The following is a 19,816-nucleotide window of genomic DNA, read 5'->3' as shown; positions in this document are numbered from 1 at the left end:
ATTTGGGACTTGTGTTATGAATGTGAATTATCACAAAATTCATATATAGAAGTAGGGATTTTGAAAATCAGAAGGACAAATCTTGTCCGTTTGATTATTAGAGCAATTTTGAACAACCAGAATGGATAAGATTTAGATGTCTGCAAATCAGCAAGGTCCTCCAAAGCTTGCAAAGTACAAAGCTGCATTTGTACGAAACAATTTCGAAAAATCAAGCTGTACCACATTGACATTGTAGTACATTTAAATCCAATATATAATAAATAAACGTGTATATGGTCAAACAAGAAGATTTGTACTAGAAAGATACACGTAGTACAATGGAGTGAAAATAGTACACAACTAAGTTCTAAGTTGTGCTATATATTACCATACTAAGGCAAGGAAGTTGTACAGAGATAAGCCAAAGCGGTAGAGGGGCTCCACAGGAGTGACCTGAGATCACACGTAGCGTTTGTGTATTGCGCTTGATGTGTTCTCAGGTCGCCCCTGCGGTACCTTCTCTACCATATCATTGCACTGCTGTAGATTTGAATGGACATTGATAACGGCCCCGATGTGCTACATTGAAAGGTGAGAAAGTTCTACCATGTTTCGGTGTATTGAAATATAAGAAACATTACTTGCTCTCGACTGCTTGCATATATTATTTTGACCAAAACTGAGTTTTATAGGTCTCATGGCACTACATTGTTTCAGTTCCCACTTCTCTTCTCTTCCTAGTAATCCAGGAACCTTTTCTGCGACATTATTGACATCCAGCCAGAAAACCCAACAGCTCGAGGCAACATTCCAATCAGACGCCGGTTCCATGATTTGGCGAGAACCCATTTGTTCGTATTTTCGACATCAACATCTGTCTTCTTCAATTCCTTGCTCTTCATTTTGCGACATTAGTCAGTTCTAGCTTCTTTGCCGCTTGACTTACGATTCATCTTGCTTTATATATAGATTATTTGTATTTTGAAGAACACTACAACAGCATCTTCTGCAGTATCCGAATGTGATGAAACTAAAAAGCAGTCCTCTGTCAGCTATGCAAGATGGAGGAGAGAATCCATGAGCCTGTTATTAGCAAAAGCTGATACAACAAGCCATTTGCATAGGAGCTCAACCAGAATTGCTTTGGAGATGGTTTTTTTTCTGCTCAAGAAACTTTTAGTTCCGCTTCAAAATCTTTTTCATGACAAGGTTCTAATTCTTTGAAATTTCTGACGAGCCATGTGAACAGAGAGGAGAGGGGTTCAACCTCTGCCCTGGCAACCAGGATAAGAACATTTGGATACTTCTAAGTTTTGAGCACTTGAGAAATCCATCAGACGCTCAATTTGGTGAAGCAGAAGACTTTGTATATCCAACTTTACACGACGTTGAATTCATGCTAGGAACTGAGAGTATCAAATGCATAATTTAACACAAATTAAAAGCAGGTGTGTGCACTCTGAAATTAGACTCCGAAACTAAATACACCATCCACCTAAAACTGCATCTGGCTAGCTGCCATGAACAATGAACATGCTTACGGGCTCCTCTCCATGACCATAAGCTGTTGTATAGTATTTTATACTAAAAAAAGGACGCTTACACAGAAATTTTGTATGCTCAATGTCGATTATTCATCTAGCCTAATTCAGCAGCTTATGCTCCAGAACCACACATAAGCACACGCTTTTCCAACCTAAGGGAAACATAGTATTTTGTACATTCCTGTTTAGTAGCTACCAAATGTAATACAAAGGTTGAAGTATGTAATTTGATGACAGGAAGAAAGACGAAATATATATCAGCATTCAAACTGTTTCATGTAAATATCATAAGATTCTATGCAGAACCTCAGCATAAGTTTACCAGACAATCTGAATATGGAACAAACAAATACAAAGAAATTAAGGTCATGTGATTACCCGTCTCATACATCACTCCTTCCTGAGTCTCAATCATATCAAGGACTGCGTTCGGAAGAGCCAGAAGTAACTCCGGTTCCTTATTTGAAATTTTTTTCATCACAAGCTTCCATCAGTTAATGAAATATGTAGGCTTGGGAAGTTCGGAAGAGCCAGAAGTAACTCCGGTTCCTTATTACTTCCAAACTACAGCCAGATTCCATTCAATACTGTTATTTAAACCACGTTTGGTTCAACTAACACTACAGATAATAGAGAGAGATGATAAAAATTTATTTACGAAGAAAGCGACTGGAACTTACATGAAAAAAGAAAAGTAATTTGGTAAACTCTCTCTCAAAATCTCACCCATTTTCAAAAAACAAAGTTTGAGAAGAAATTTAGACTTGCTTTTCTCTTTTGTTCTTTCTTTTTCATTCTTATGTTAGAACGAAATGTTGGTATGTGGTGGAATTCAAATACTTAATTTTCTAATCCTTCTTCCACAGGGAAACCAAACAAAATGCAAGCGTACACCAAAAACTTTGCCACCTTCCACTAAATTACTAAAGTTAGGGCTCAATGTAACGTCCAGATTTCTATGAAAGGATATCGCCAGTCATTAGTGACAAAAACTTATTACGTCCATAAAGCCAATTACTATATTTCCACCTATAGAAAAATTGAAATTTGACACAACAAAAATCTGCTCTCATCGGAAAATAGAGGTTCCATTGTTTATATGCATATTTTGATGTGGTGTTTAGCCTGAGATGGGAAGGAAGGGAATGACGACAACAACATGTAACCCTTCCATAAACTGTTTTTTATTTTTTTTTTGAAAACAAAAATAGAAAATCTTTTTCTGTATTGTAGACACGAAACAAACGAGAAAATCCATTCACATTGATTGTTGATACTAAATTTTTTTCATTGTCTTCATAACAAAAGGCACTCGTGAGTTGAAATTTGTCACAAGTCAATTAAGTGAAAATGTGCTTCCTTATTTCTGTAAATTATTATTAAAGTTGAATGGTAAAACAAAGCTCGTTTTCACAGCTTAATAGAATTCAGAAATCTTCTCAACTATTTTGTGCACCCACAAGTAGTTTTCTCAGACACCGAACAATGTCTTAGTAGGAATTTTATTACGATTATTCATCACCAAATAAACTAGATGCATCAAACATAAAATCTAAACATTAAGAGTAAACAACAGAAGAATCTGAAGAAACAAAACTTTGAAGTACCAAGCGTGATCCGTACCTTCACTGATGCACCATGAAGAACCTCAAGTGTGGGAAGATCACGGTGAGATCCCTCTAAAAAAGAATTCAATACAAAGCGAAAGAAAAAAGAAATATCAACATGCAGTATCACAAGTATTCAAAAAAATCACTTAAATACCCAAAACCTAAAGGCTTAACCAATGAACAAAAGAAAAATGTACAAATGAAATGTTGAGTTTCTCACCATGATGAATATCAATCAGTGGACGTGGAATGTCAATTGCATCAGCAGCCACAACAATTAAACCTCTGTTTTCTTCCATGTTTTCTTGGCAACACCATTCACAAGGCTTCAGAAACATGACCACTAGTGTGAAGCTAACTTATTCATGTAGCACTACCTGCGACAAAATTGAAAAGGATGCAAAAAATAAATATGAGCATAAATAATAATCCCCAACGAATTTGAGTGAATTACATTTATTTTTATATGAGCACAAATTCATGGAAGGCCAATCAATTACAAATATCTCTGTTGTATGCCTAACCATGAAAAACCTTCAAAACTATATTGTTATACAACTATTATCACATATGTGATGGGACATAGAGCTTTTACTATTATTAAGGGGAGTGGGGAGTGTTTGAAACTATTATATTAAACTAGGAGAGGGGGGAGTTTTGAACTCGGGACACATGGTTAGAACCCAACACCCTATCGGCCTATCCACTAGGATATTGGACCACATGCAAAAAATTGGAAATAATAAGCGCTATATCAAAAGAACTCCTGACAACAACTTTGGATGCTTAAAGACTTCCAAATGATTTGTACAACAAACATATACATCTGCTATATATGGAGTTTCAAAAGGTTGGAGTTCTTTCTGAGAACTACCAAATTTTAGTAAAACGTTTCCTTCTACATACTTATTGAATGGGAAGGTTCCAGGTATAGCTGAAAGTGTAATGCAGTTGGGATAAGTCAACAACTCAATATTTTTTTTTTTGCCGTGGGTGGAGAGAGAGAGAGAGAGAGAGAGAGAGAGAGAGAGAACACATGACGATAAGGGAGTAAAGAAAAGAACAGAGATGTAAGAACACAACATTTCCTCTGGAAGCGAATTATCACTTGATTGATTCGTTTTACAATTATCTAAATCATGTCCAATCTATAGTTCACAAAACACATACATTAAGTTAGCAAAGTAGAACAAACACATTATCCCCCGCCCCGTCGGGAAAAAAACGACATAAGAAGTTGATCTGAAAAGGCTCCGAGGAGTGGAGTTGGGTGAAAAACGTACCTAAACTGAGGATCTTTTTGCTGAATTCAACAATCGTTTCGGTAACTTCAACCGCAACAGGAGGACATCATCTGCTTCTCCATGCTGATATCGGTTGACAACAATTCAAAGACGATGAAGACCACATAAGAAATTGCCAGAAACCTCCACAAAACTCAATTAAAAGCAAAACCCACTTGAGAAATAAATAAAAAAAAAAAAAAAAAAAAAACAGAAGTATGTCTATTGTTTTCAAAATTATCGCAAAAATGAAGTTGGATTCTCTTACTCTTCTCAAAGCGGAGGCCAGAATCAGGTGAATTCGAAAAGAGAGATTCAAGCCACTCGTCCCAGCTCAACCAACGCACCTATATGTAGCTGTACGACGGCGGCGTTGATATGCCCAGGTCCTCATAATCTCTTGATTCTTCCGAAAACCCTAAAAGTGCCTCCACTGCAACTCTTCCATTCGCTCCGGCAGCACTAACAACAGTCAATGACAGAACATAGTTGAGACGAGTGAACGTGTCTAGATATCCATATATTTCATTTTAGTTTTTATATATTTTTATTAATTAATTAAAAAAAATCAACGAACATAAATTATTAAGAATGTGTGAGAAGTAATATGTAAATAGCACATTCCAAAATTTATATAAACTACGATGACACTATTGATCTATAGTGTCCGGACGGATTTGCCCTTCACCTTCCTTTCTTTTTTTAATTTTTTTGGAAACTTCCCTTCAGCTTCTTCTTGGTTCTATGTTTTTATCCTCATTTGCACCACGAAATGACAACTTCGGCCCTCGATGGCCACGCGTTCATCATCGATGGCCTTTCCTGTTCAATTTCTCTGCTGTTTCTGCTTTTCATTTTGCTTCTTTCTCTCACGCCATTTCTTGTAATTGGCTTTTTCTTTTTCTGCCCCATGTCTACACGTGTTGGTCACCGCGAATTGGAAAACGGTGGAAACTGGAAAGGCGAGGAATACAGTGGAAAAGCCCATTTGCTTCCATTTCATGTTCTCAAAAGGGCATCCCATCCCATCGCCGTTCTTGAGTTCTCTCGATGGCGTCTTCCTTCTCACTTTCTTGCTAAAAATGACAGAACCAGTGCATATCTTTTTTCTGGAAAAATAGAAACGATGGCCTGTTCTTCCCTCATTCTCCAGCTTCCTTCCTCCTCCTCATCCGTTGGACAGCATCCCCTCCATTTGGACCTCTCTTAGAAAGTCAGTGCACATCTCTTCAATTTTCTATCCAGTTTTCTCTGTTAGAATCTCTAGAGAAAAACAAGTTGATTTTTTTTTAAGTTTTTGGTTGGTGGGTTTTTACTTTTTTGATTCTTTGTGCAGGTAAAGGAAGAACCCATAAGAGATATGTTCAGTGAAGTACTTCATAGGAGTGTCCTTCATTGGGTTAGAAAGGTTTGTGAAGAAAAATCATTACCCTCTTCCTTTTTTGGAATTAAAAAAATAAATAAAGTAGGGTTTAATTTTTACAGTTGTTTGATTTAGTTCTCTCAGTAGCATGTTTGGTATTTTACTGCTTCACTACCTGATTAATAAAACCCATATTTTAATTTTTTTAATTTTATGGGTTTTTGGCCTCTGATTTTGGTTTTTAATGTTTTTTTTCAGTGATTAACTTCTTTGGTGTTTAAATTTTTATGTTTTCTCAATGATTGAATTCCAAGATTTCTCAACGTTTTGTCAAAGCTATGGTTTTGACCATTTTATCTTGATCTCACAATCGTCGGTGCAAGACCTTGAGAATATTGGTCTTTGCTTTCGTCTCCAACCACGGAGTTCGAACCGGCTTTCCGATGAATTTTCAGTCCATTCCGGGCACGCCATGCCTTGAAATCATGACCAAGTACATCGTGTGTGTGTATATATATATATATATATATGTAAGTTTTATTTTGAATTTGTGTTGATTCGAACGAAACATAACGACTTTGGTTTCAGGTGTATTGAATCGCTCAGTCTCTCTTAGTTGTGTGTTCATTTGCATTTTGCAGTAATTGAATTCTTCATTTGGATTCTTCTGTTTCAGAGGCTCTCTAACTCATCTTTTAATAAAATCACCCACCTGGGCTTTGTCAAACACTACAATTAATTTCAATTTTTGTAAAGCTGGATCTGCAGGTAAGAGTTCTACTCTGTACAATAGTTATGAACTAGAGTTTGTGTTTGGATGGTTATGATTCATGTTACACGATCTTGATTTATATGTTTAGTCAGAAAAGACATCCCTAAATCAAACTCTATGGTACTGACATCAGTTTCTTTTCTATGATGTTTAAACTTGGGTCGTTTCTTCTTCCTCCTATTCCTTCTCATTGAATCCAGTTCTTCAGGGTGTTGGTCTCTGTTATCATCGGCGATCCCAGAGCTGGGACTGTTGTCGGACAAGTTGAATTGAACTCAGGTATGTTCTAAGATTCATCCCGATCCTATTTGTTTAGGTTTGTTAATTTTTGCTCTATTTTTCTGAAATTGATTGATTAATTTGTTTCATTAGTGTGGTTGTAGATGAGCATTTGAGATAGAGATTTTGGGTTTTCCTTTTGGGTTTTCCCAAAGGCAAGAACTAAAACCTAAACAGATAAATTAGGACATGAATTATGGATAAAAGGCATGCAATAAACCGGCAGAGTCTAAAGCTAATCTAATATGGACAACCATAATCGTGAACTATCAATTTTCCGTCTTTTCAATTTCTACAGAGCACCTTCCTGCAAATGAGTTTTACAAACTTCCACTCGGTTCTATCAATTTTTTTAGAATTAACAATTTTGTTTTGTCGTTTATTTATTCCTGCATACATATATTTGTGCTTTTAAAGGTATGCGCGTTTGGGCGTGAACGCCATCTCTTACATATGAGTTATCCTTGAGCAGATGCATATGAATTGAATTGCAGTTGAGGCAACTATTGTGTCACTGTCCCAGATTCCCCAACCATGCCAGGCATGTAAATTCATTTTGGTAAGTTAAAGTATGTTATGCATGTTAAACAGAAGTTTTGGTTATTTTTGTTATGTAATTAGCTATGTATTTGCCTTAATCTGCATGTGCGTAGTGTAGATAATTTTAACCAACATTATAGAATCCATGTTCTGTTCAAAATTTTGAATGTTCTGAGACGGAAAAGATAAGTTTTGGGATACTTAGTTTCATCCGAAAACAAATAGTGTTTATCATCACCAAGTGGTACAAAGAGTATTTTAAAGTGTTTTTTAACCAATCTATTGTCGAGTTTTCTAGCGGGTTTCTTATTTCATTTTCCGTTGTTTTGCAAGAAACCAAAGCCTTTCCATGCTCGAGAGTTCCACAGGTGACACACCCCGATCGAGATCAGGGCATGCTGGCCGTCACGTGGAAGTGACGTAGCCATGTGCACAGTGCGGAAGCTAATAAAATAGTAATGTAAATAGTACGAATAATAAAAACTAGCATACAAAATGTAATAGAAACAAGTGCTAGCATAAGTGCGATGCTAGTTCAGTTCATAAGCCTAAAGCAGTCCAAATGAAAATGATGCGACAACAGTACACCCGAAGGTGACCCTGCGCTGGTGAATGTCTGTCAGAAATGCCGGAAAGCCCTATGGGAAACCACCAAAGCTGCTAGTCAACTAGAACCTGGAGGGGCGCAAAACAAAAGCGTGAGTGGGCATAAACAAAGCTTTTCGAAAACCATTTAATAAATACGTTCTAATTCCTCGCTGTAAAACCTGTATACTTCCCAGAAAATAGATATACGTATATATATACCAATCATGCTCAAGGATATGCCATGCCAAAACCTCAAAATGAAATGCAAGTGCTCAGGTGTAAATCATATCGATAACATATAACCTGGCAGCCGGAGTCACCTAACGTGGCCTGTACGGCTGGATCTAGAGCTCAAATCTCAAACTCAATAACTGGACCTGCACACGAGTCGGAACCACCTAAAGTGGTATGTACGACAGGTCTGAGTGTAATATATATATACGCTCTAGTGCTACGATCACGTGAAGGCTAGGCGAATAATCGCGGGTCACCTACGAGTCGGAACCACCTAGAGTGGTTTGTATGACAGGATTGTGCACCTAACTTGGATCCAAGCTGAGCGTGTGGTGCGGGAGGTGAACATCACGTGAAGGACTGTGCCATACTCTGGGCGGGAGCACTAACACCGGGGGTGCAGGTTATGAGCTCTCTAAGCATCTCGAATCATTACTGAATGTAAACATGAATAACCCTTACTTGTCACTTACCTGTGCGTCCACAGCACCAAACATGCATATAAATATGAATGTAACTAACCAAGCATAATCAACGGCAATATATAATGCATGGCGTATAACTAATAATATTTCAATCAATTTCTGGGAAAATATATGTATATAGGTATATACGGAAAACCAAAAGTCCACTCACTGGTATGTGGAAGGGTCGTAGCCCCCCTGCCTCGAGTGACCACGCTCGTCCTCGGGATAGGTATCACCTATATGCGAAACAACTACAAAAACGTCAATTTTAAAGCACATAACCAACCTTTAGAAATAACTTCTCATACAATGCTCAAATGGGGTGTATGAATACACCAACGTGATCTACTCAATCTCAGGAACATCCCCATATTTTTAAAATAATTTTTCACCGTCGCACGCGCCCTCACACGCCGGCCACGCGCAGGCACGTGCCTAGCACGCTGATGGCGTCAACTGACGCTGTAGGGAATATTCCGTCAGACTTGACGGAATATTTCGTCGTCTTCTCCGCCGAGCCTCCGACGCCGTCGTCGGCGCCGGAAAATCGGGAAAATTTCAAACTTCGATATCTTCTTCGTTTTTCAACCAAATTTCACAAAATTGGTACTAAAATGAAGCTTAGAACTAGAGGAATACAATCATACCACTTTCAAGTGTTAAAAACCACGAAATCTCACCTGCAAAAACAACCCAACTACGGCCAACTTCGAAACTAGTGATCCCGACGTCCAAAACCTTCAAACGAACCACCCCGAGCCTCCTAGGGACCTCACCAAGCTTCCTACAAGCCTGAAATTCCCTAAAACGTGAGAAATCACGTGTGCATGAACAGTACTCGAAATCGGACATCGAGGATTCGACGTGGAAACGAAGGTGTTCTTACCTGAAAATGGTATGGTTGAACTCCTACAAGCCTCACGAGTTCGAATATGGTCTTAGTTTCCTCGATCTGTGGAAGTTTAATGGGTTTTGGGTGTGTATCCGTACGTATATGGTGAATGGGATGGGAGAAGGGACTCGGGACAGATGCAGGGAAACAGGAGGAAAGGTTGGGGGTGTGTGGCTCCAAACATGCCAACCAAACTCACAACAACAATTAAACGTAAAGAAATCGAACTAGGGGCAATGTCTTTTCACGTTACGTTTTAAATATTTCTGGGACGGGCTGTCACAACCTACCCACCTTAATAGAATTTCGTCCCGAAATTCAAAACAATTAAAATCAACCCTTAGTGATCAAAGAACAACCGAGGATACAAATCCCTCATCCAATCTTCTGTTTCCCACGTAGCTTCCTCGACTGAATGATTCCTCCACAAAACTTTTACTAAGTTCACCGTCCTGTTCCTCAGAACTTTTCCCCTCCAATCTAGTATCGTCACTGGCTCCTCATCATAAGTCAAATCTGGATTAATTTCCAAGGGTTGAGGAGGTATCACATGAGACGGATCAGCAACATAATGTCGAAGCATAGACACGTGAAAAACGTTATGTACTCTAGCCAACTCCGGAGGCAACTCCAACCTGTAAGCTACCTCACCAACTCGCTCTGTGACCATGTATGATCCAATATATCTGGGACTCAACTTACCCTTCTTTCCGAACTGCACAACTCCTCTCCATGGTGAAAGCTTCAGAAATACCCAATCTTCAACCTCATACACTCTGTCCATAGCATGCCGATCTGCTAAACTCTTCTGCCTAACCTGGGCTGCCTTTAGGTTAGACTTAATCACCTGAACATTCTGAGTAGTCTCCTCAACAATCTCTGGACCCACTAAAACTCTTTCTCCGACCTCTGACCAACACAACGGCATGCGACAAGATCTACCATACAATGCCTCAAATGGCGCCATGCCGATACTCGAATGGAAGTTGTTGTTGTAGGCAAATTCCATTAAATCCAACCGCTTGTGCCAAGCATCACCAAACTGTAGCACTGAAGCTCGCAACATATCCTCCAAAGTCTGAATGGTTCTCTCTGACTGTCCGTCTGTCTGAGGATGATACGTCGTACTATAAAGTAATCTCGTAACCAAAGCTTCCTGAAAAGCCACTCAAAACTTGGATGTAAATCGTGGATCACGATCCGAGACAATACTCACAGGAACACCATGATACTTCACAATCTTCGAGATAAACAATTCTGCTAATTGACCCAAAGAATACTTCTCCCTCACAGGAATAAAATGTGCTGACTTAGTAAGCTGATCAACGACCACCCAAATGCCATCAAAACCATTATGTGTACGCGGAAGCTTGTACACAAAATCCATAGTAATATTTTCCCATTTCCATTCTGGAACGGGAAGCGGCTGCAACAACCCAAACGGCTTCTTCCTTTCCGCCTTAACTTGCTGACAAACAGCACACCTACTCACATACTCAGCTATCTCCCTCTTTATACCCGGATAATAATAAAATGGTCGAATGGTATGATACATTTTAGTAGCTCCTGGATGCATAGCGTAAGCCGAGATATGTGCTTCATCGAGAATTGCGTTCTTTAACTCCAAATTATTAGGCACGAACATTCTACTCTCCTGCATTAACATGTCCGATTCACGAACTCTGAGGTCTTTTCTCCTTTCTCGATCTCGAGCTTGGATCAATTCCTGGGTTTCTCGATCAGCTACTTGAGCTTCAAGCACCCGATCAACTAAAATTGGTCTAACTTGAAAATTAGCAAGTAAAGCCACATCTCGGTCTTCTGCTTCCAACCTCACTCCTGTAGAACGTAAATCTGCCAGAAGAGGAATACGACTCGCATACAACGCATTAATGCGGCCCTGTGACTTCCTGATAAGTGCATCAGCAACTACATTTGCACGACCAGGGTGATAATCAATCGTGCAATCATAATCACTGAGCAACTCCAACCAACTCCGTTGACGAAGATTAAGATCTTTCTGCGTAAAAAGATATTGAAGACTCTTGTGATCTGTAAAGATCTTACATTTCTCTCCATAAAGGTAATGTCTCCATATCTTTAACGCAAAAATGATAGCTGCCAACTCCAAATCATGCGTAGGGTAATTCAACTCATGGGGTTTCAACTGTCGTGAAGCATAAGCAATCACCCTACCATGCTGCATCAACACACATCCCAGACCATTCAAAGAAGCATCACTATAAACCTCGAAGTCACCACTATCGTCCGGGAGTGCCAAAACAGGTGCATGAGTGAGACAATACTTCAACTGCTGGAAACTCTGCTCACACTTATCATCCCACTCAAATTTAACGTCTTTCCTCGTTAATCTCGTCAGTGGTAAAGCAATCACGGAAAAATCCTTAACTAACCGCCTATAATACCCTGCTAAACCAAGGAAACTCCTCACCTCTGTGACGGTTCGCGGTTATTCCCAATTCTCCACTGCTGCGACCTTCTGAGGGTCCACCAAAACACCCTGAGCCGAAATGATGTGCCCCAAAAACGCAACTTGGTCTAACCAAAACTGGCAATTGCTAAACTTAGCATACAGTTGGTGTTCCCTCAACCTTTTCAACACCAAAGTAAGATGTCGAACATGCTCCGCTTTCGATTTAGAATACACCAGAATGTTGTCGACGAAGACAATAACAAACCTATCCAAATACGGCTGGAACACCCGATTAATCAAATCCATGAATGCAGCTGGTGCATTCGTCAACCCAAATGGCATAACCAGAAACTCGTAATGACCATAACGAGTCCTGAATGCCGTCTTAGGAACGTCATCCCTACTAATCTTCAGCTGATAATACCCAGACCTCAAGTCAATCTTGGAGAATACACAAGCACCTCGAAGCTGATCAAACACGTCATCAATACGTGGCAACGGATAACGGTTTTTAATCGTCACCCAATTCAATTGCCTGTAATCAATACATAGCCTCAAGGTTCCGTCTTTCTTCCTCACAAACAATACTGGAGCACCCCAAGGTGAAGTACTAGGCTGAATGAAACCCTTATCCACTAATTCCTGCAATTGAACTTTTAATTCCCTTAACTCAGCGGGAGCAATACAATAAGGAGTCAAGAAAATAGGATTAGTACCTGGAAGCAACTCGATAGTAAACTCCATGTCTCGGTCTGGTGGTAAACCAGGTAAATCCTCGGGGAAAACATCGGGAAAGTGCCTGACTACTCTCACATCCTCAACTCTACTAGGAGCGGTCTCATCCAACACCACATGAGCTAGGTACCCCTGGCAACCTTTAGATAACAACCTTTTCGCTCGCAAAGCCGAAATAACGCCATGTCTCACCCCACTCTGCTCGCCCACAAAATTAACCACAGGTAGTCCAGGACGATGAAACGTAACTATTTTTCCGTAACAATCAATATTGGCACGATTGAAATGCAACCAATATGTGCCCAGAATCACATCAAAGTCAACAATATCTAACAGGATAAGATCAGCTGGCATAACCACATCCTCTACTATCACTGGACATCCTAGGTACACACGATCTACAATACATCTCTCCCCTCTAGGCATAGCGAACTCTAAATCATACCCTAGAGGTGTGGGGCGAGGTTGCGTCACTTGAGCAAATGTATGAGAAATCACAGAATGTGTAGCACCATAATCAATTAATACTTTAGCAAAATAGCCAAGGATATTTAACGTACCCATAATCAAATTCGGATTGGTCTGAGCATCCTGCAGAGAAATATTATGAATATGCCCCCTGGGTTTGCTGTCGTCCGCCTCGACCTCTGCTCGCCTGGCCACCACGACTCTGAGTGCCACGCCCCTGACTGGGCTGACCAGACTGCCTCGAAGACCCCGCACTACTCGTAGCAATCTCTCCCTGCTGGAACTGTCCTCCCTGAAACCACTGAGAACCACCTGCTGAAGCTGGAGGATACGACATATAGCCGCCAGAATACGGAGGATAACCACCTTGGGAATATGGGTCATGGGGATACTGATACTGTCCCGAGGCATAAGGAACAACATCGCCCTGATAGTGGTAGGCACCACCTCGACCTGCCTGTCCATAACTACCTGGACCCTGAATCGGCGCAGGTGGCGGCAAGAAAACCTGTTGCGGTTTCTGTTGCTGACTCTGGGGACAATTTGCAGCCCGATGTCCCATCTGCCCACACGTAAAACAACCACTGCTGCCACGCCTACACTCACCAAAATGCCGGTTATTACACCTACGGAAAACAAGGGCCCTGCCTCGACCACCATCACCCTGTCTCTGGCCTCTAGCACCACCAGCAAACCTACCTCCTCGTCCCTGACCAGTGGCACTAAAACCACCGCTAGAAGAGCTCGAACTAGTGCCACCCCTCTTAAAGTTCTGCGTCCTACGAGGTCTGAGTGACGCCTGACCTTTACCCTTATCATCTTTCTTCTGATTGCCATCCTTCTCTTCCTCCTCACTCTCGCTCGGCATGTTCTCTGAATCCTCAATCCTCATCAATATCTCATAGAAATCCTGGTAGGTATCACAGTGAGTAGTGGTCGCCATCGAACGCCACTTCTTCTTAGTACCTAGGCGGAAACGACGAAGCATCTCCGTTGGATTACCTGCAACATCTGGATGGTAGCGAGACAGATCGGTGAACCTCCGATAATACTCATTTGCCGTCAACTTCCCCTGTCTCGACTCAGTGAACTCCTGCTTCTTACGATCAATGTACTCAGGAGGCACAAATCTTCTCCTGAACAACTCCTGGAAAACATCCCAATCAGTCCTCTCAACTGGAGTCAAACAACGAGATTCCTGCTCCCACCAAGCTGCAGACTCCTTACCCAGAAACCATGATGTCGTCTCAACCCACCTCTCAATAAGAAGGTTCCCCTGATTGTGCAACACACGAAAAGTCTTCTCAATATGCTCCAACCATCTCTCTGCACCCTCATGACCTTTACTACCTTCGAACTTATCTAGTTTCAAATTGTACAGTCTCCAGAGGAGTCCTCTGGGTAGGGCGGATCACCGACTGAATGGCTGTATCAATAACTTCCCCCAGCTGAGCAACATCGGGAAAACTAGGCTCAATAGAGCGACGTGGTTCCCGACGAGGCGGCATAATTCTGACAGAAGACACCAAAACCATTAGAATACTCACTAAAACACAGGACTGCCAAAACTAGGCTTTGATACCAAACTGACACACCCCGATCGAGATCAGGGCATGCTGGCCGTCACGTGGAAGTGACGTAGCCATGTGCACAGTGCGGAAACTAATAAAATAGTAATGTAAATAGTACGAATAATAAAAACTAGCATACAAAATGTAATAGAAACAAGTGCTAGCGTAAGTGCGACGCTAGTTCAGTTCATAAGCCTAAAGCAGTCCAAATGAAAATGATGCGACAACAGTACACCCGAAGGTGACCCTACGCTGGTGAATGTCTGTCAGAAATGCCGGAAAGCCCTCTGGGAAACCACCAAACCTGCTAGTCAATTAGAACCTGGAGGGGCGCAAAACAAAAGCGTGAGTGGACATAAACAAAGCTTTTCGAAAACCATTTAATAAATACTTTCTAACCCCTCGCCGTAAAACCTGTATACTTCCCAGAAAATAGATATACGTATATATATACCAATCATGCTCAAGGATATGCCATGCCAAAACCTCAAAATGAAATGCAAGTGCTCAGGTGTAAATCATATCAATAACATATAATCTGGCAGCCGGAGTCACCTAACGTGACCTGTACGGCTGGATCTAGAGCTCAAATCTCAAACTCAATAACTGGACCTGCACACGAGTCGGAACCACCTAAAGTGGTACGTACGACAGGCCTGGGTGTAATATATATATACGCTCTAGTGCTACGATTACGTGAAGGCTGAGCGAATAATCGCGGATCACCTACGAGTCGGAACCACCTAGAGTGGTCTGTACGACATGACTGTGCACCTAACTTGGATCCAAGCTGAGCGTGTGGTGCGGGAGGTGAACATCACGTGAAGGACTGTGCCCTACTCTGGGCGGGAGCACTAACACCGGGGGTGCAGGTTATGAGCTCTCTAAGCATCTCGAATCATTACTGAATGTAAACATGAATAACACTTACTTGGCACTTACATGTGCGTCCACAGCACCAAACATGCATATAAATATGAATGTAACTAACCAAGCATAATCAACGGCAATATATAATGCATGGCGTATAACTAATAATATTTCAATCAATTTCTGGGAAAATATATGTATATAGGTATATACGGAAAACCAAAAGTCCACTCACTGGTATGTGGAAGGGTCGTAGCCCCCCTGCCTCGAGTGACCACGCTCGTCCTCGGGATAGGTATCACCTATATGCGAAACAACTACAAAAACGTCAATTTTAAAGCACATAACCAACCTTTAGAAATAACTTCTCATACAATGCTCAAATGGGGTGTATGAATACACCAACGTGATCTACTCAATCTCAGGAACATCCCCATATTTTTAAAATAATTTTTCACCGTCGCACGCGCCCCCACGCGCCGGCCAAGGCACGACCACACGCGCCGGCCACGCGCAGGCACGTGTCTGGCACGCTGACGGCGTCAACTGACGCCGTAGGGAATATTCCGTCAGACTTGACGGAATATTCTGTCGTCTTCTCCGGCAAGCCTCCGGCGCCGGAAAATCGGGAAAATTTCAAACTTCGATATCTTCTTCGTTTTTCAACCAAATTTCACAAAATTGGTACTAAAATGAAGCTTAGAACTAGAGGAACACAATCATACCACTTTCAAGTGTTAAAAACCACGAAATCTCACCTGCAAAAACAACCCAACTCCGGCCAACTTCGAAACTAGTGATCCCGACATCCAAAACCTTCAAACGAACCACCCCGAGCCTCCTAGGGACCTCACCAAGCTTCCTACAAGCCTGAAATTCCCTAAAACGTGAGAAATCACGTGTGCATGAACAGTACTCGAAATCGGACATCGAGGATTCGACGTGGAAACGAAGGTGTTCTTACCTGAAAATGGTATGGTTGGACTCCTACAAGCCTCACGAGTTCGAATATGGTCTTAGTTTCCTCGATCTGTGGAAGTTTAATGGGTTTTGGGTGTGTGTCCATACGTATATGGTGAATGGGATGGGAGAAGGGACTCGGGACAGATGCAGGGAAACAGGAGGAAAGGTTGGGGGTGTGTGTGGGAAGGTGTGTGTGGCTCTAAACATACCAACCAAACTCACAACAACAATTAAACGTAAAGAAATCGAACTAGGGGCAATCTCATCTTTTCACGTTACGTTTTAAATATTTCTGGGACGGGCTGTCACAATAGGTATGTCACCGCTCTTTTACATATTTCTGCTTTGATTTCCAATACGAGGTTAAATTCTTTGATTTCCAACAAATTTCAGTTAGGTAATTTGATTTCCCTCAAAAGATATAAATTATGTGTTTTCTTTAATCCTCTTGTTATAATATTCAACCCATTTCAATTTAATACCAACTGAATCCTAATTTGTTCAATTTCTTTTCATTAGGCAATTGAGTGTGGTTGTTTGCCGTTCTCTTTGAGGTGAGATAAAATTTATATATGTAGATATATGTATCTTAACAACAACCATGGGAGTTGCTAATGACTTTTCTTTTTCTCTAAATTATTTATTTTTTTCAAGTGCTTCTCAAGAATTTACTTCTTTTTGTCACTATTTATATTGCAGAAATTACAAGCTATGCTACAATTCCAGTTAGTGTTTTAAGTTGTTAACTTACTATTTAAACTTCAATTTTCCAGCCCCATTACGAAAATTTGGTAGGCTTTTCAGTGTTCCTGGTGCTGTACATCCATTGAGACCAAGGTGGACTGTACATCAAAGATATATATCTTTGTGTGTCTATTTACTTACCCTTTTCAAACTTTATACTTCTCGAGTGAAATGGTAATTTAATTTCTTAAGCTTACCGTTTATCACTATAAAAGATGGCCTATTTTCTGAGCATTATAATGTCTACGTTTGCACATTAACCAACTTGCTTCCAGGAAGTTAAGATAATTATATGCATGTATAGAATTTTGTTTAAGGGGAGAAAGAATTTTGAATTTTAGTCTTTATTTGATTCTTCTCAAATATATGTATAATTCAAGGAAAGAACATGTATGCTTTTTTGGTGGATTTGATTCAAATTGGTGGATTTTGGTAAGAAAGAAACTTTAATCTTTTCTTTCGATTTTAAGAACTGAAATGGACCTGCAAGAGATTGAAGAATTTTTTATTTATCGTGCTGGGATGACAAGGTATTAGCATGACAGGATTAAATAATCAATTTGATAAATTAAATAGTGTGACTTAATAAGATTATCTGTTGGGTGAACCTGTATATGCTTAATAAAGTGTTTGATGAGTTCTAAATCTCTATGTATTTGAGATAGGTTTTTTTTTTTTTTTTAATTTAAATTTTATTTGTGTATGGTCAAGGAAAATTCTGGTGCCCTAATCATTTGACTTAATTTTGTTGCCACTTTTAAAAGTTTTTCCTGTAATTTTCTGTAATAAAAGGATTGTTTTGTTGCAAAAAGTAGGGTCACTTTGTTTAGGGCTTGAAGTACATTCACGTCACGTTTATCTTTGACTTCAGGTATTTTGCTTCATTGATGACTTAAAGTCAACTGTAACTACACAGTTTGATTATGATTAGTTAACATAGGTCGATTATATTTCATGAGGATATCAATAGGGACTATCTACCAAATTTTTGTGTGTAAATAGTACGTATATGCACATCAAATATTATTTATCAAATATTATTTTTTGTATGTAAATAAAATTACATACAAAAAAATTTGTACGGTTGACAGTTAGGAGTTCAATTTGTAAAAGATGTAAATATTAGAACAAATGGCAATAGAAAAAATATTAGAACAAATTGACAGTTAGGAGTTCAATTTGCATATTGTATGTATTTAGAACTTTCTGCATATGTTATACAGTTTTAAGACCCGCAACATCGTGCGGGCACCGTTGCTAGTTATATATACTTCAACACAATGGAAAAAACATTGTTCTTAACTGTGGAGCCAAAAATAATCACAAGGCGACACATAGATGATTGGATAATGGAGGAAAAAAATACCCTTAAGGCATACTGGGATTCCTACGTGCGAGCAGCAGGTAGTCATCCCTCAACCAAGTCAAAAGCGCCCAAAGAAGGTAACAAATTCAAAATTATTTCATCCTTCCTCATTTCATATTCTCTACAAAGCAGTCATTCCATAACCTTCAAAACATTCCATAAAAATTAGGTTAATTGGTTAATTAATGAATTTATTTCCTAATTAATCCATTAATCACCAATTAAATCACCCATTACACACCAAAAATACCCCAAAGGGCTGGCCATCTTTTCTCCAAAGGGAACCGGTCATGCTCTATATATTGAACCCCATTTTTTTCTAAAAAGCTAGGTCTTCACTCTTGCTAAAATTCTTCAAAACTCTAAAACATTTTTCTCTTAAATTCTAACTTTGGCATCGGAGGTTCTTCGGCCAAAGCCCCCCCATTCATTGTGGGTGCGTAAGGCTCTTGGTTTTGACCTAAGGTGATATTTGTTTTGTAGGTGCAATTTTGTCCAAGATCAAGGAGGAAGAAATTTGCATCCACACTAAGCACAATGAATTGACGGAAATATCCTTGTTTTACTGTTTAAATATTTTTGTCTTTTTCTTATTTGCACAATAAAATGACCAAAAAGCCAAGACATACGTGTTGCTTTTATATGATAGTGTGTTGTCGTTTACTTCGTGCTGTCGTTTCCTCTCTATTTGGTTTATCTTTACACTGCCATCAAACCCTCACAGTGTAAGATCCCACATCGACCAACGGAGAGGGGGTAATGTGTCTTATATGTACATGCTCCTCCTTCCTATATCATAAGACATTTTGGAAACTCACTAGCTCCGGATCCCGTAAGAACTCCGAAGTTAAGCGAGTTTAGGCGAGAGCAGTCTTATGATGGGTGACGTCCTAGGGAAATTCTCGTGTTGAAACCCAAAAACAAAACCGTGAGGGAATGGTAAGCCCAGAGCGGAAAATATTATGCTACGGCAGAGTCGAGTTGGGATATGGCAATTTGTTATCAGAGCCACTCTGCCGTTCGATGCAAATGTGTTGGCGAAGACGCCGGGTTCCCTTTAAGTGAGGTGAATTGTAAGATCCCACATCAACTAACGAAGAAGGGGGTGATG

General features: G+C 40.1%; 1 protein-coding gene, 1 long non-coding RNA gene and 1 pseudogene across 40 annotated transcripts; 1 reads left to right on the top strand and 2 right to left on the bottom strand.

Moving 5' to 3' along the window:
• Positions 1-276: 276 nt before the first annotated feature.
• On the bottom strand, positions 277-3,435 carry LOC148697940 (uncharacterized; annotated as a pseudogene). The gene is made up of 3 exons (XR_015960385.1): positions 3,357-3,435; positions 3,150-3,205; positions 277-1,288 (listed from the first exon to the last, which is right to left on the bottom strand). The product of XR_015960385.1 is annotated as an uncharacterized LOC148697940 (transcript).
• Positions 3,436-4,223: 788 nt separating this feature from the next.
• LOC137714715 (uncharacterized) lies at positions 4,224-4,946 on the bottom strand. Its single transcript, XR_011065439.2, has 3 exons — positions 4,688-4,946; positions 4,420-4,503; positions 4,224-4,284 (listed from the first exon to the last, which is right to left on the bottom strand). It is a non-coding gene; the product is annotated as an uncharacterized LOC137714715 (long non-coding RNA).
• Positions 4,947-5,196: 250 nt separating this feature from the next.
• LOC137716168 (uncharacterized) lies at positions 5,197-18,514 on the top strand. 38 transcript variants are annotated; one of them, XM_088691030.1, is made up of 8 exons: positions 5,197-5,632; positions 5,756-5,827; positions 6,755-6,833; positions 7,328-7,392; positions 7,707-7,741; positions 16,910-16,992; positions 17,115-17,149; positions 17,400-18,514. In XM_088691030.1, exons 2-7 carry the CDS (start codon positions 5,780-5,782, stop codon positions 17,120-17,122), a joined length of 318 nt encoding a protein of 105 aa, XP_088547156.1. In that variant the 5' UTR covers positions 5,197-5,632; positions 5,756-5,779; the 3' UTR covers positions 17,123-17,149; positions 17,400-18,514. The 38 variants fall into 38 exon arrangements, 9 of the variants coding, with proteins under 9 accessions (XP_088547156.1, XP_088547155.1, XP_088547162.1 ...); XM_088691029.1 differs by having other exon boundaries at positions 17,295-18,514; XR_015960741.1 differs by adding an exon at positions 6,459-6,550 and having other exon boundaries at positions 6,763-6,833; positions 7,306-7,392; positions 16,910-18,514.
• The last annotated feature ends 1,302 nt before the right edge of the window (positions 18,515-19,816 follow it).

The sequence above is a fragment of the Pyrus communis genome, chromosome 3 (assembly GCF_041283825.1).
Source record: "Pyrus communis isolate YQ-2024b chromosome 3, ASM4128382v1, whole genome shotgun sequence".
In the NCBI taxonomy this organism is placed as follows: domain Eukaryota; kingdom Viridiplantae; phylum Streptophyta; class Magnoliopsida; order Rosales; family Rosaceae; genus Pyrus; species Pyrus communis.
The sequence above is the reverse complement of the archived record's forward strand: the minus strand, read 5'-3'. Positions and strand labels throughout refer to the sequence as shown.